We start from the raw sequence: 13,709 nt of genomic DNA on the forward strand, positions 1-13,709 counted from the left end.
TGTGGAGAAGATTTTCCTATGAGTAGGAGAGACTAGGACCCGAAGGAACAGCTTCAGAATGAAGTGACAACCCTATAGAATGGGGAAGAGGAGGAATTTATTCAGCCAGAGGGTGGTGACTCTGTGGCACAGATCTTTGGAAACCAAGTCATTGAGTGTATTTGAGAGAGACAGAGGTCCTTGCCTGGTTAGGGGATCCAGGGTAGGGGAAGGCAGGAGAATGGGGTTGAGAAACAACAGTCATGATTGAATGGCAGAGCACATATAATGGGCTGAATGGCCAAGTTCTGCTGTTACGTCTTATAATTCTGTGCATTAATTTATGTAGCTTCTTGCAAGCATAAAGAAGCTGGATTGCAAGCCTGTCTTAAATTCTTTGATGGCTAACTTTTAAAGGTTACAGACTCTTTTTCTGTCGGTTTTAAATATAAATCTTGCACCTTCAACTCTCCATTGCCAACCCAAGGAAAAGATACAAAAAAAAAACTGCAGATGCAGGAATCCAAGTTGGACAAGCAGGAGGCTGGAAGAACATAGTAAGCCAGGCAGCATCCAGAGACGGAGAAGTCAATGTCTTGGCTTGCTGCGTTCTTCCAGCCTCCTCCTTGTCAACCCAAGGAAAACGACAGACTCAGGTTTAAGTCTTTGTAGCTAATGGAGGAGAGCTTCCATAGTGAGCTGGCTCGAATTTCAAATATATCACCTGTTTGTCATCCAAAGTTATAGATGGAATCTATTATTATTGGAACGTTCCCATAATCCTCTGAACCATTCACATATTTATATACAAATGTGATCTGTGTGAAGTGTCCTCCGGGAAGTGGTTGGTCTAATAATCTTATATTTCCTCCTTTGCGGACAGGAGGTAAAGCCAGTATCAGAATTCAATGCTGGGATTGTTTTGGAGGAGATGTGGGTGAGGTGGGAGTCACCTTCAAACCAAGACTCCACATACACTAGCACAAGTCCAATGCATGACCAGTTATGCAGTTGGAGGTTGAAGGCTTTCTTTTCAAAATCACTTTCACGAAGCTGTTTTACGGCCCAACCTGTGCTTATTTCACCCAAATAATAGGATGTGGCAATATCCTTTACCTTGACTGCTTAATTTTAATTCATCTTATAAAAGGAAAAAGATACTTGCCTAACCTCCTTGACTTTTTGCTTTCTTCTCCTTAATTAATAGATCTGACAATTATCATTAAATTATAATTATCATTGCTCTTGGTCTGAGAGGCCATCTGCTTTGTAAAAATAACAAGGCCATGAGCTAAAGTTATTTTTTTTTGTACAGATATACAAATTATTGCAACAAAAATACAGAACCTGATCAGGCGTACCCGGAGAACTCTGTGGGAAGCTAGAGAAGTGATTGCTGGTCCTCTTTGCTGAGATATTTGTATCATCGATAGTCACAGGTGAGGTGCCGGAAGACTGGAGGTTGGCAAATGTGTTGCCACTGTTTAAGAAAGGTGGTAAGGACAAGCCAGGGAACTGAGAGCCTGATCTCAGTGGTGGGCAAGTTGTTGGAGGGAATCCTGAGGGACAGGATGTACATGTATTTGGAAAGGTAAGGACTGATTCAGGATAGACAACATGGTTTTGTGCGTGGGAAATCATGTCTCACAAGTTTGATTTGAGTTTTTTGAAGAAGTACCAAAGATGATTGATGAGGGCAGAGCAATAGATGTGATCTATATGGATTTCAGTAAGGCGTTTGACATGGTTCCCCATGGGAGACTTATTAGCAAGGTTAGATCTCATGGAACAAAGGGAGAACTAGCCATTTTGATACAGAATTGGCTCAAAGGTAGAAAAGAGAGGGTGGTGGTGGAGGGTTGTCTTTCAGACTGGAGGCCTGTGACCAGTGGAGTACCACAAGGATCGGTGCTGGGTCCTCTACTTTTTGTCATTTACATAAATGATTTGGATGCGAGCAGAAGAGGTACAGTTAGTAAGTTTGCAGATGACACCAAAATTGGAGGTGTAGTGGACAGCGAAGAAGGCTACCTCAGATTACAACAGGATCTTGATCAGATGGGCTAATGGACTGAGAAGTGGCAGATGTAGTTTAACTCAGATAAATGAGAGGTGCTGTGTTTTGGGAAAGTAAATCTTAGCAGGACTTATACACTTAATGGTAAGGTCCTAGGGAGTGTTGCTGAACAAAGAGACCTTGGAGTGCAGGTTTATAGCTCCTTGAAAATGGAGTCGCAGGTAGATAGGATAGTGAAGGCGGCATTTGGTATGCTTTCCTTTATTGGTCAGAGTATCGAGTACAGGAGTTGGGAGGTCATGTTGCGGCTGTACAGGACGTTGGTTAGGCCACTGTTGGAATATTGCATGCAATTCTGGTCTCCTTCCTATCGGAAAGATGTTGTGAAACTTGAAAGGGTTCAGAAAAGATTTACAAGGATGTTGCCAGGGTTGGAAGATTTGAGATATAGGGAGAGGCTGAACAGGCTGGGGCTGTTTTCCCTGTAGCGTCGGACACTGAGGTGACCTTATAGAGGTTTACAAAATTATGAGGGGCATGGATAGGATAAATAGACAAAGTCTTTTCCCTGGGATCAGGAAGTTCAGAACTAGAGGGCATAAGTTTAGGGTGAGAGGGGAAAGATATAAAAGAGACCTAAGGGGCAACATTTTCACGCAGAGGGTGGTTCGTGTATGGAATCAGCTGCCAGAGGATGTGGTGGAGGCTGGTACAATTGCAACATTTAAGAGGCATTTGGATGGGTATATGAACAGGAAGGGTTTGGAGGTATATAGGCCGGGTGCTGGCAGGTGGGACTAGATTGGGTTGGGATATCTGGTCGGCGTGGACAGGTTGGACTGAAGGGTCTGTTTCCGTGCTGTACATCTCTATGACTCTACTAATCAGCAGAAAGCCTATGGGAAGAAATTAAGTTTTAATTATTTCACATTGTATCTTCTGCAAGTACAATTCGGTTGACAAGTACCACCCTTGCTTCATCCAAAAGGCATTACAGTACTCAGTAGATATGTAAGCGTACAAAAGTTGTGACATACACAGTGCAAGAAGTAAAGTTCTTCACAATACAAACTTTGGAAAGGAAGCATGCACATAAAAATAAAGAGAGAGAAAATATGGATGAAGATATTTGTCCTATGCTGTTCAAGGCAAAGAAATATGAAAAGTTTCTCTACACTGTAATATCAAGTTATCTGACGGTATAACTGCTGCCCCATGATAAAAATGTAATAAGCTACTTCACGAAGTTACTTAAATCTTCTCCAGCTCCGTGTATTTCAATTGAGTGAGTTGTTCCTCAGAGTGCTTTCGTATGCAGTGTGAATAAGTGAGAAAGCACACATGCAAATTTTACCATATCAATCTGGTCTTTGCTCTGAATTTCAAGAAAAAGACAAATGCCTTCCGTGTAGGACACCAAGATTAAACAGAATGGAGAGAAGGATAGGTAACTTAGGTACTAACAATTCCAAGGTAAAAACAACGACTGCAGATGCTAGAAACCAGATTCTGGATTCGTGGTGCTGGAAAAGCACAGCAGTTCGGGCAGCATCCAAGGAGCAGTAAAATCTACTGCTCCTCAGATGCTGCCTGAACTGCTGTGCTTTTCCAGCACCACTAATCCACTAACAATTCCAAGTTGGTCATTTACAAACTCCAAGATTATAAGGTGAAGTGAGGGTAAGGAATTTGGGAGTTCTGAGGTGCTGACAAAAGTATTAGTTATGGCAAGCAAAAGTGCAATGAATGTTGATTTCAAAAAGTTGTGAAATGGAAAATGGTGTGGAAACTAGCAGGAAGAAAAACAACATTCTGGGAAGCAATGATTTAAATATGAATAGACGAAGATGAGCCAGGCTGCAGCATGAGACACTGGATTAGTGGTGCTGGAAGAGCACAGCAGTTCAGGCAGCATCCAAGTAGCTTCGAAATCAACGTTTCGGGCAAAAACCCTTCATCAGGAATAAAGGCAGTGAGCCTGAACGGTGGAGAGATAAGCTAGAGGAGGGTGGGGGTGGGGAGAGAGTAGCATAGAGTACAATGGGTGAGTGGGGGAGGGGATGAAGGTGATAGGTCAGGGAGGAGAGGGTGGAGTGGATAGGTGGAAAAGGAGATAGGCGGAAAAGGAGATAGGCAGGTAGGACAAGTCCGGACAAGTTACTGAGCTGAAAGTTTAGAACTAGGGTGAGGTTGGGGAAGGGGAAATGAGGAAACTGTTGAAGTCCACATTGATGCCCTGGTGTTGAAGTGTTCCGAGGCGGAAGATGAGGCGTTCTTCCTCCAGGCGTCTGGTGGTGAGGGAGTGGCAGTGAAGGAGGCCCAGGACCTCCATGTCCTCGGCAGAGTGGGAGGGGGAGTTGAAATGTTGGGCCACGGGGCGGTGTGGTTGATTGGTGCGGGTGTCCCAGAGATGTTCCCTAAAGCGCTCTGCTAGGAGGCGCCCAGTCTCTCCAATGTAGAGGAGACTGCATCGGGAGCAACAGATACAATAAATGATATTAGTGGATGTGCAAGTAAAACTTTGATGGATGTGGAAGGTTCCTTTAGGGCCTTGGATAGAGGTGAGGGAGGAGGTAAACTGGTTTGTCAAAGGGAAAGAAAACTTACTTGCAGGCTTCAGATGCAAATGCAGATTCACTTTAAATGAGTTGACGGTTTCTGTTTCCACTACCAATGTGGGTGACAAATTCATCTCCCACACCATCCACAACCTCAGAGGATCTCCCATCCACAGCTTCCAACCTCATAGTTCGGGAACACCGCACCGCCTACCTCCTACCCATTTTCTTATCTCAATTTTATGCTTCTAATTTACTGCTTTTATACACTCAAGTACCACCAAGAACTTCTGCCTGCCTCACCACAGTAACTCTAGGGAAGAAGAGAGAGCACACACCACAGCACCTACAGAGGACATCCTTCACTTGCTCTGACCCTCTGAGTTACCAACTCAGGTACTGGCACCTCATATACCTTTGAGGTAAGTAGAGTTGGGATCAATGCATGGTGAATAACCAGGTGTGAATGGGCTGTAGTCAGGTAAAGAATTATTATTACGATCCCACATCCAGACTAGACACCAAGGTTATGTTATAATCTGGATAGGACCCAGTATGTTTTATTTTTAAAGTAGATAATATGAGAGCGCCAAGAGGCTTATTAAGATAATAAAACCACAATATTCCATGGTCAACAGTAACACAGTCTACAATACATGTACACCTGACTTCTAATGATTATAATTAATAAATAGTAAATATGAATAACAGACTGTGATGGAACACCTCACAGTACACATCAAATAGGCGATTCCACAAATTTCTCAGCAATTCTCCCTGATGTGGGTCATCAAATATTATTAAATTTCATAAAGGATTATAATTCTATACTTTTATACATCTGTTCTTGAAACTGTCTCTCAAGAGTGATTCCATCATAAACTGCTTCAATGATTGCTCCCATTATGTTCGATCAAGTCGGTCGGAGTCCTGACTCCAAAAATGAATTTGTACTAATTCCCAGAACTTTTTCCTGAGTTCCAGCAGTACAAGCCATCTAGCTGCTCTTGATTCCTCTGAGACCCTAAACAGAATCTATGTATGATATGGAGATGCCAGAGTTTGATTGGGGTGGACAAGGTCAAAAATCAAACAACACCAGGTTACAGTCCAAAACGCTTATTTGAAACTGCAAGCTTTTGGAGATCTGCTCCTTCCTCAGGTGTGGTATGATAGGGAGATATAAGGCACAGGATTTATATGCAAAAAGTTAACTTTAAAGCTCGGTGCCCTTTTTGAATCCTTTAATCAGTGAGGAGGTAGACTGCTAATTAAAATGCAAAATCCAGATTCCTTTCAAGTCTTTGTCTCCAGATAATTAAAGGTTTTATCAATATACAAGTGGTAATATCTCAGCTGGACAATGGACTTTAGGTGCGAGGTCCTGCTTTGAATCAGTCGAAGGTTTAAGCTGAGGTCCAGTTTTATTTTTTTAAACAGAAAAAGAACTTGAATGAAATAATTTGTGTGTATGTATCTGTGAGAGTATGAGAGAGAGAGAGAGAGAGAGAGAGAGAAAGTGTGTGTGTGTGTGTGCGTGTGTGTGACAGAGAGAGAGTGAGAGAGAGAGAGAACGAGTGTGAGTGAGAGAGAGAGAGTGTGCGAGAGAGTGTGCGAGAGAGAGAGTGTGCGAGAGAGAGTGTGTGTGCGAGAGAGAGAGAGTGTGTGCGAGAGAGAGAGAGTGTGTGCGAGAGAGAGAGAGTGTGTGCGAGAGAGAGAGAGAGTGTGTGCGAGAGAGTGTGTGCGAGAGAGAGAGAGTGTGCGCGAGAGAGAGAGAGAGTGTGCGCGCGAGAGAGAGAGTGTGCGAGAGAGAGAGTGTGTGCGAGAGAGAGAGTGTGTGCGAGAGAGAGAGTGTGTGCGAGAGAGAGAATGTGTGTGAGAGAGTGTGTGTGAGTGTGTGTGTGTGTGTGTGTGAGTGAGTGAGTGTTTGTGAGTGAGTGTGTGTGTGTGAGTGAGAGAGTGTGTGTGAGTGAGAGAGAGAGAGAGAGAGAGAGAGAGAGAGAGAGAGCCCGAGTGTGGGTGCGCGACAGAGAGAGAGAGAGAGAGAGAGAGAGAGAGAGAGAGAGAGAGTGAGAATGAAAGAGTGTGTGTGTGAGAAAGATAGATAGAGAGTATGTGCGTGTGCACGTGCATTTGGGAGTGTGTGCGCGCTTACGCAAGTGTGCGTGTGGATCTGAGTGTGTGTGTGTGGGAGAAGGTCTGTGTAAGTGTACGAGTATGTGTGTGTCTGTGTGTGGGAGTATATAGTGTGATAGTGGTACCAATAGTGTGACATGAACCCAAGATCACAATTGAACTTGGATATGGAACTTAGCTATCAGCCTCTGCTCAGAGATTTTGCGTTGTTGCATATCTCAAAGTCCACCTTGAAGGAGACTCACCCAAAAATTGGGACTGTGGGGGGAACACTTCAGAGGTTCTGGACATTCAGCCTCCGATCTTCAGGTGAGTGTCCTCCATTGCAGACTTTGAGTATGCAACAAAGCAAAATCGTTGAGTAGAGGCTGATAGATAAATTCCACATACCATGAGGACAGTTTTAGCTGTAATCTTGAGTTCATGAGACACTACAGATAACTCCACTACACTATATTCTCCAACAGAGACTCTCACACACACTTGCACACTTACACAGACCCTCTCCCATGCAAAAACACTCATATAGACTCTCAGTCTCTCTCTCTCTCTCTCTCTCACCCTCATGCACAAACTCTCGCACACTCCCCCTCTCACTTGGTGCGCACACACACTTCCTCTCTCACAGACACAGATACATACTCTCATTCTCTCTCATCCCACTCTTTCACCTGCAACACATTTGATATGGTTAACATTTGTTCTGCCCTTACATACTCACTGATTTTACCAACAACACACAACCTTTGAAATACTCTTCAGTGACCCCTGAACTGTCTAGATTAACTACTGAAAACCTTGTAATAACCCCCTCCCCTATTGCGGAGTTGAATTTATATTGCCACCTAACAACTCTTGGAATTGCCTCTTCCATAAATACTTCCATCATGGTTTGCTGGCGTATTCGGTACAAAAAAAAAGCATACAAATAGAGGATTTTACTAATGGATGGTTTGCCAATTCAGTGGATGAAGTAGTCAGAGATCTGTAACACTATAAGACAAATGAAGAGCAGACTCAGATGCTGCGTGGATTGGCTGACCTACCAACAGCCGCTTGTCATGTCAAGGGGGAAGGAGTAATTTATCTCCAACTTTTGAATGGGCATCAGATAGAGCTTTTACTCTCTGTAAATTCTACTATAACATGCTATGTACAGTAGACTTGGCATATTCTACAGCCATTGTGTGCAAATGTCACATGCTCCTATGTCAGCCCTGTGAGTATATAGTAACTGAGCATATCATCTCCAACAACACATCACGATACACTCAGAAACTTCGCAATTGCGGGGTTCTTAAAAATTACCAGAGACCATTTGGGTGCCTGACTCTTTGAGGAACATTACTGCAGGGCCCATCTTGAAGCTGAAAGCTTGGTGAATAATGTACAAATTTATACCATAGACTTACATGTTCCAAATTGACACATCAGGACTGTATTGGTTCGAATGTTTCTTGTGCATGAAGATGACCCCAAACGGACACATTTCTGGAAAATTGTGTGGCAGAACAATTGAAGGCACTGCATGGACAACCTGGAAAGGAACTGGCTACTGTGTAGAGGGGTGAATTTTGTACTGTGTTTGCATTGCTCTGTCTTCAGGAACTTGTAAATGTTGGAAGCCAGGAGAGAGTCATCAAAATACTACTGGCTCACCAAGTCCATACCAACAGACAGATTTCAATCCTAGTCCAAGAAATAGGTTTTGTCACTTGAAATGTTATTTAATATTAATCTTGTAAGGAAACACTTTTACATAAAATTGCCACATTGTAAGAGTATTATTTATAAAGCCACTGAGGATAACATCATTCATGAGAAACACCAAGAATACTGACTAAACTCAGCAGATTTGGCACCATCTGTGGAGAGAGGAACAGTTAACGTGTCCAGTCCAGATTGACTCGTCTTCAGAATTGAAATGTCTTGGAAAATAGTTTTTCTTAATGTATGTGACAAAGAAGCAGAAGGAGAGCAAAAGGGTGGATGGGTTAGAGCCCTGGTGTTGACAGCAGAGAAAAAGAGATATATAAGATGAATGGAAATTAAGGTGTGAAAGGGAAAGAATTGGTCCTTTCTATTAAGTACAAATTAAACAAAACACAAACATGACACAGCTGGGGTTTTGGAGGTGGCTAATAAAATACAGAACAGACATAATGCAGTCGTTTATACTTGTATCTGTGCTTGTCTGTGTCCCTGTTAGACCCACCAGGATTGAGGGTTGAAAAGGAGAAATTTAAGACAGACATCAGTTGTACTTCATTTCAGAGACATAGCCTCCAGCTAGAATAGCTAAACAGTAAGAGATGTTGAGGACATTGTAATGGAAAGATGATAGGTTTGTTCACGTGAAAGGATGGAAACCACCAGTTTCAATGGTTTTCTTCATCTAAAAACATCTTATGTTATTTATAGGTCTTTACTGCATTGTTCGTTACCCTTAGGGGGAACCTATTGTAAGCAATTTTTAGACACAACTGGTGTAGACTATAATTTATCCATATAATAATGCTTTTTGGTGTCTATACTATTGCAGAGTCACAAATTGCTTTCTGCTTGGCCCATGATAGCCACAGGGCACTATCAGTCAAATGCACTTCACAGACTATACATTAAACTTCCAAACTAAAAAATGAAAGTTTAGTAAGTAGAAATTGCTCTAACCATTTATAGAGTCATAGAGATGTACAGCCAGAAACAGACCCTTCGGTCCAACTTGTCTATGCTGATCAGATATCCCACCTGCCAGCACCCGGCCCATATATGTCAAAACCCTTCCTAATCATATACACATTCAGATGCATATTAAATGTTGCAATTGTACTAGCCTCCACCACTTCCTCTGGCAGCTCATTCCATACACGTACCACCCTCTGCGTGAAACAGTTGCCCCTTAGGTCTCTTTTATATCTATCCCCTCTCACCCTAACCCTATGCCCTCAGTTATGGACTCCCCGACCCCAGGGAAAAGACTTTGTCTATTTATTCTATCCATGCCCCTCATGATTTTATAAACCTCTATAAGGTCACCCCTCAGCCTCTGACGCTCCAGGGAAAACAGCCCCTAGAGCTCAAATTCTCCAACCCTGGCAACATCCTGGTAAATCTTTTCTGAACCCTTTCAAGTTTCACAACATCCTTCTGACAGGATGGAGACCAAAATTGCACACAATATTCCAACAGTGGCCCAACCAATGTCCTGTACAGCCACAGCATAACCTCCCAACTCCTGTAATCAATACTCTGACCAATAAAGGAAAGCATACCAAATGCCTTCTTCACTTCCTATATACCTGCGACTCAACTTTCAAGGAGCTATGAACCTGCACTCCAAGTTCTCTTTGTTCAGCAACACTCCCTAGGACCTTACCATTAAGGTGTGTAAGACCTAGTAAGACTTGCTTTCCCAAAATGCAGCACCTCGCATTTAGCTAAATTAAACTCCATCTGCCAATTCTCAGCCCATTGAACCACCTGATCAAGATCACGTTGTAATCTGAGATAACCTTCTTCATTGTCCACTACACCTCCAATTTTGGTGTCATCTGCAAACTTACTAACTATACCTCTTATGCGCACATCCAAGTCATTTATATAAATGATGAAAAGCTGTGGACCCAGCAACGATCCTTGTAACACTCCACTGGTCACAGACCTCCAATCTGAAAAACAACCCTGCACCACCACCCTCCGTCTTCTACCTTTGAGCCAGTTCTATATCCAAATGGCAAGTTCTCCCTGTATTCTGTGAGATCTAACCTTGCTAACCAGTCTCCCATGGGGAACCTTGTCGAATGCCTTACTGAAGTCCATATAGATTGCATCTACCGCTCTGCCCTCATCAATCCTCTTTGTTACTTCTTCAAAAAACTCAATCAAGTTTGTGAGACATGATTTCCCACACACCAAGCCATGTTGACTATCCCTTGAACAAAGGTGTAACTCAAAGCTTGAAGGTGATGTAATGAGAGGTTTAAACAGCTTTATTATTTGGCTCTAAATTTAAGTTAATTGAATCCCTGTCCCAATCAAACCATGGGTCCTTAGACAAGTCTGAGATTCACTTTATGAGTAGATTCACATGTATTTGACAGCACTGAGAATTGCCCAAGTACAATAGCAAAGTATTGCAATCTCAGCAGCCAAATGCACCGGTCTAAATTTTCCTTCTGGTTTTGGAGAACTTTTTGCCAAAGCTGAAGACAGCAATGGGCTCCATCATCCAACCTTGAGCATGTATGTTCAAATGACATGATAACACGTGATCAAGGTCATCAGGCCTCATTTTGTTTCACTATTGCCATGGCAATGCTAGAAAACCAGGTGGAGTTAGGGAGGGAGAGATCCAGATTGAGGGTTAAAGTTTCCAGGTTTGGCACTGATTGTCAATATGGTCACAAAGTGCAAAATTCTGTTTGTTTCAAAGTCAAGTTATGACTCAGGTTTCAGCTCAAATTCTTTTCCATAGTCACAAATGCAGAAGCTTTCATGAAGCAATACTATTGCGCAGCAGTTAGAACAAAGGGGTATTTCCTTACCTCGCAAATAAGATTTCTATGCAATATGTCAGAGTGGTGATTTAATGTAGCTTCATTGATATTTATAAAACTGTGTTTATCAAAAAATGTATCTTTGCAAGTTTCCATTGTGCCACCTGTGAGCAAGCTAATATAAATGACTGAAAATTACTTTATAAAATATTATTTACTAGTTTTTTTTGTGTACACTCATCAGTTTCTTAGAATATTCAATATTTTTTAATGTTAAAAGCTTTGAAGAGGTGTCTGTTAATGGCTTTGCTTAAAAAAAACGATTTTAAAACCTCCTCTATGATCTCAAACAGATGTAATTGTTGGTGACTCACATCTTGATTATTTGTGTCCGAGGTGTGGTCAGTAACCTAGGTGGGGGTGAGGTTCCAGCGTAATGCCTTTTAAAGTAGTAGAAATGTGACTTGTGAAAGCATCATCTCCAACAGTTTTCACCCATTATTTTCAGGGCCCGACTAACCACAGTATTCTATTACCCTTTGTAATCTGTAGCAACTACTCCTGGCCACAAGGAAATTACATCCTTACTATATTTTCCTACAACAAATAATTGTCTGGAAGAGAAGGCCAGGGACTAACAATTATGATTCTCAGACTTGGGTTTTCCCTAAAACAACTGGTTTCACATACTAACCTTGCAAAGTCTAGGTCCGCCTCCCGAGACATGGTAATGTTGGTCAGGTTCTGCTGCAGTACAAATATGTTCCGACACATCTTCTTGATTCCTGATTCACTGATCCGCTTGAAATACTGTGCGCCATTGATCAAAATGCAGGAAATCAGGTGGCCCAGGCCTAGATTTGTGGTGCAGGAACAGAGAAGGTAGGAATAAAAACAATTAAAAACCTCTCAGAATTAAAGTCAGTTACTTAGTTCCAACTTGAACAGAACTAAAGCCAAAGTTATTGAATGTGGATCAATGTCCAAATCTGTGTCTATTATTATTCACTATCCATACTCATTGGGAGGTAACATTGGGAGCAGACCTGACCCCTTAAGCCAAATTGCTGCTGCAAGCTGCTTCCTTGCCTGCATAACACCCTCCCCTACCATGACTAGATTTTCATTTTCATAATGAATACAAGCAGCTTTCTTTTCATTTATCTAGCTTCAGCATACACAGATCAATTGCAGCTACGTTCCCCATACTCTTCACAGGGAATCATACCTAGGACTGTAGAGATTGTAACAAGGTCAGTCAAGTGAAACTCAGAAAATGAGTTCCCTGACTGGATCGAATTAATGGCCCCAACTGGGGAGTCTTGGCTGACAGATTAGAACATGTGTGTTAGACATCCTGTTCGCTCAGAGACCTGGCTCTGAAGGAGATGGATCAGTGTCAAGAACTCTTCATGTGTAAATAGAGGGTGACTTGGTGATGGGCTATTGGCCTCTGTGGAGTTATTTCAGTAGCAATGAGTGGGATTAATGATGTAAACATGCAAAAGTGCCCACCAGCTGAAGTCCAACTGAATTTCCATCAGGTACTACAACTGGCTCTATCATTGAAAGATGTGGCAGGTGGAGCATATAAGTTACAGGGTATTCTGATGGAAGTTCAACAGACTCGCCAGTCTAATTGAGCTTGGGGAGCACCATCTGAGTGAAAGGGACTCTGGGTCAGCCAATAGCAAAACCAAGCCTTCACTAAAATTCTTTTCAGGATCTGGGATAGCAAGCCATTGTAGTGGTTGCTGGTAGATGGACTTGAGAGCAAAAGAGTCCCACGAGATCTAAACGGAGTAACAGAACTCAGAGCCGGGTATCCAGGAGAGTGCACACCCTGTATGTCCACCTACATTGGGTTTGGAACAACTTAATTACTGAGCAAAATTCAAATAGAATCAATCAAGATAAACATCTGGTCACCTGGTATTAATAGAGATTGATACTGGTGCAGTCATTTCAGTGATTGCAGAACTAGTCTTAAACAAAATCACCCTGGACCCCATTACACATCGACTGTGTGGGTCCTTTCATGGGCTCAATGTTGTTAGTTATTGTGGACACCCACTCAAAATCACTGGACATGCATAGAGTTCAGTTATCAAGCATGACAGAAAAATGGTGCGTATCTTTTGCAATACAACGACTCCTGGAAGTGTCGGTCACGGATAGCAAGCCATCAATTACACGTGGAGAATTTGAGTATTTCCTAAAGTCGAATGGTATTTGACATGTAAGAATAGCTCCATACCATCCAACACCCAATGGTCGGGTAGAAAGTGCAATCCAAACTTTGAAGGCGCACTTAAAGTAACAGCCTACAGCTTCACAGGATGCCAAAGTGATCCAGTTCCTATCTGATTAGAAGACCACACCTCATGCAACTAGAATTAGCTCTAGTCGAGTTGCTAATGGGAAGAAGACACTGTACCAAGTTAAATCTGACCATCCTGGACCTGAGGAGGAGGGTGAAACAGCATGCCAATGGCAGACACAAGACTGCACTAAGCGAGAGAC

At 42.5% G+C, this 13,709-nt stretch overlaps 1 protein-coding gene across 1 annotated transcript in view; it reads right to left on the reverse strand.

The window, feature by feature from the left end:
• Positions 1 to 13,709, reverse strand: part of exoc4 (exocyst complex component 4) — a 567,281-nt gene that overhangs the window by 20,916 nt on the left and 532,656 nt on the right. The window contains exon 16 of the mRNA XM_072562911.1: positions 11,881 to 12,040. Coding sequence (XP_072419012.1) covers positions 11,881 to 12,040 — 160 coding nt within the window. The remainder of the gene's footprint in view (positions 1 to 11,880; positions 12,041 to 13,709) is intronic.

The sequence above is a fragment of the Chiloscyllium punctatum genome, chromosome 44, assembly GCF_047496795.1.
Source record: "Chiloscyllium punctatum isolate Juve2018m chromosome 44, sChiPun1.3, whole genome shotgun sequence".
Lineage (NCBI taxonomy): Eukaryota > Metazoa > Chordata > Chondrichthyes > Orectolobiformes > Hemiscylliidae > Chiloscyllium > Chiloscyllium punctatum.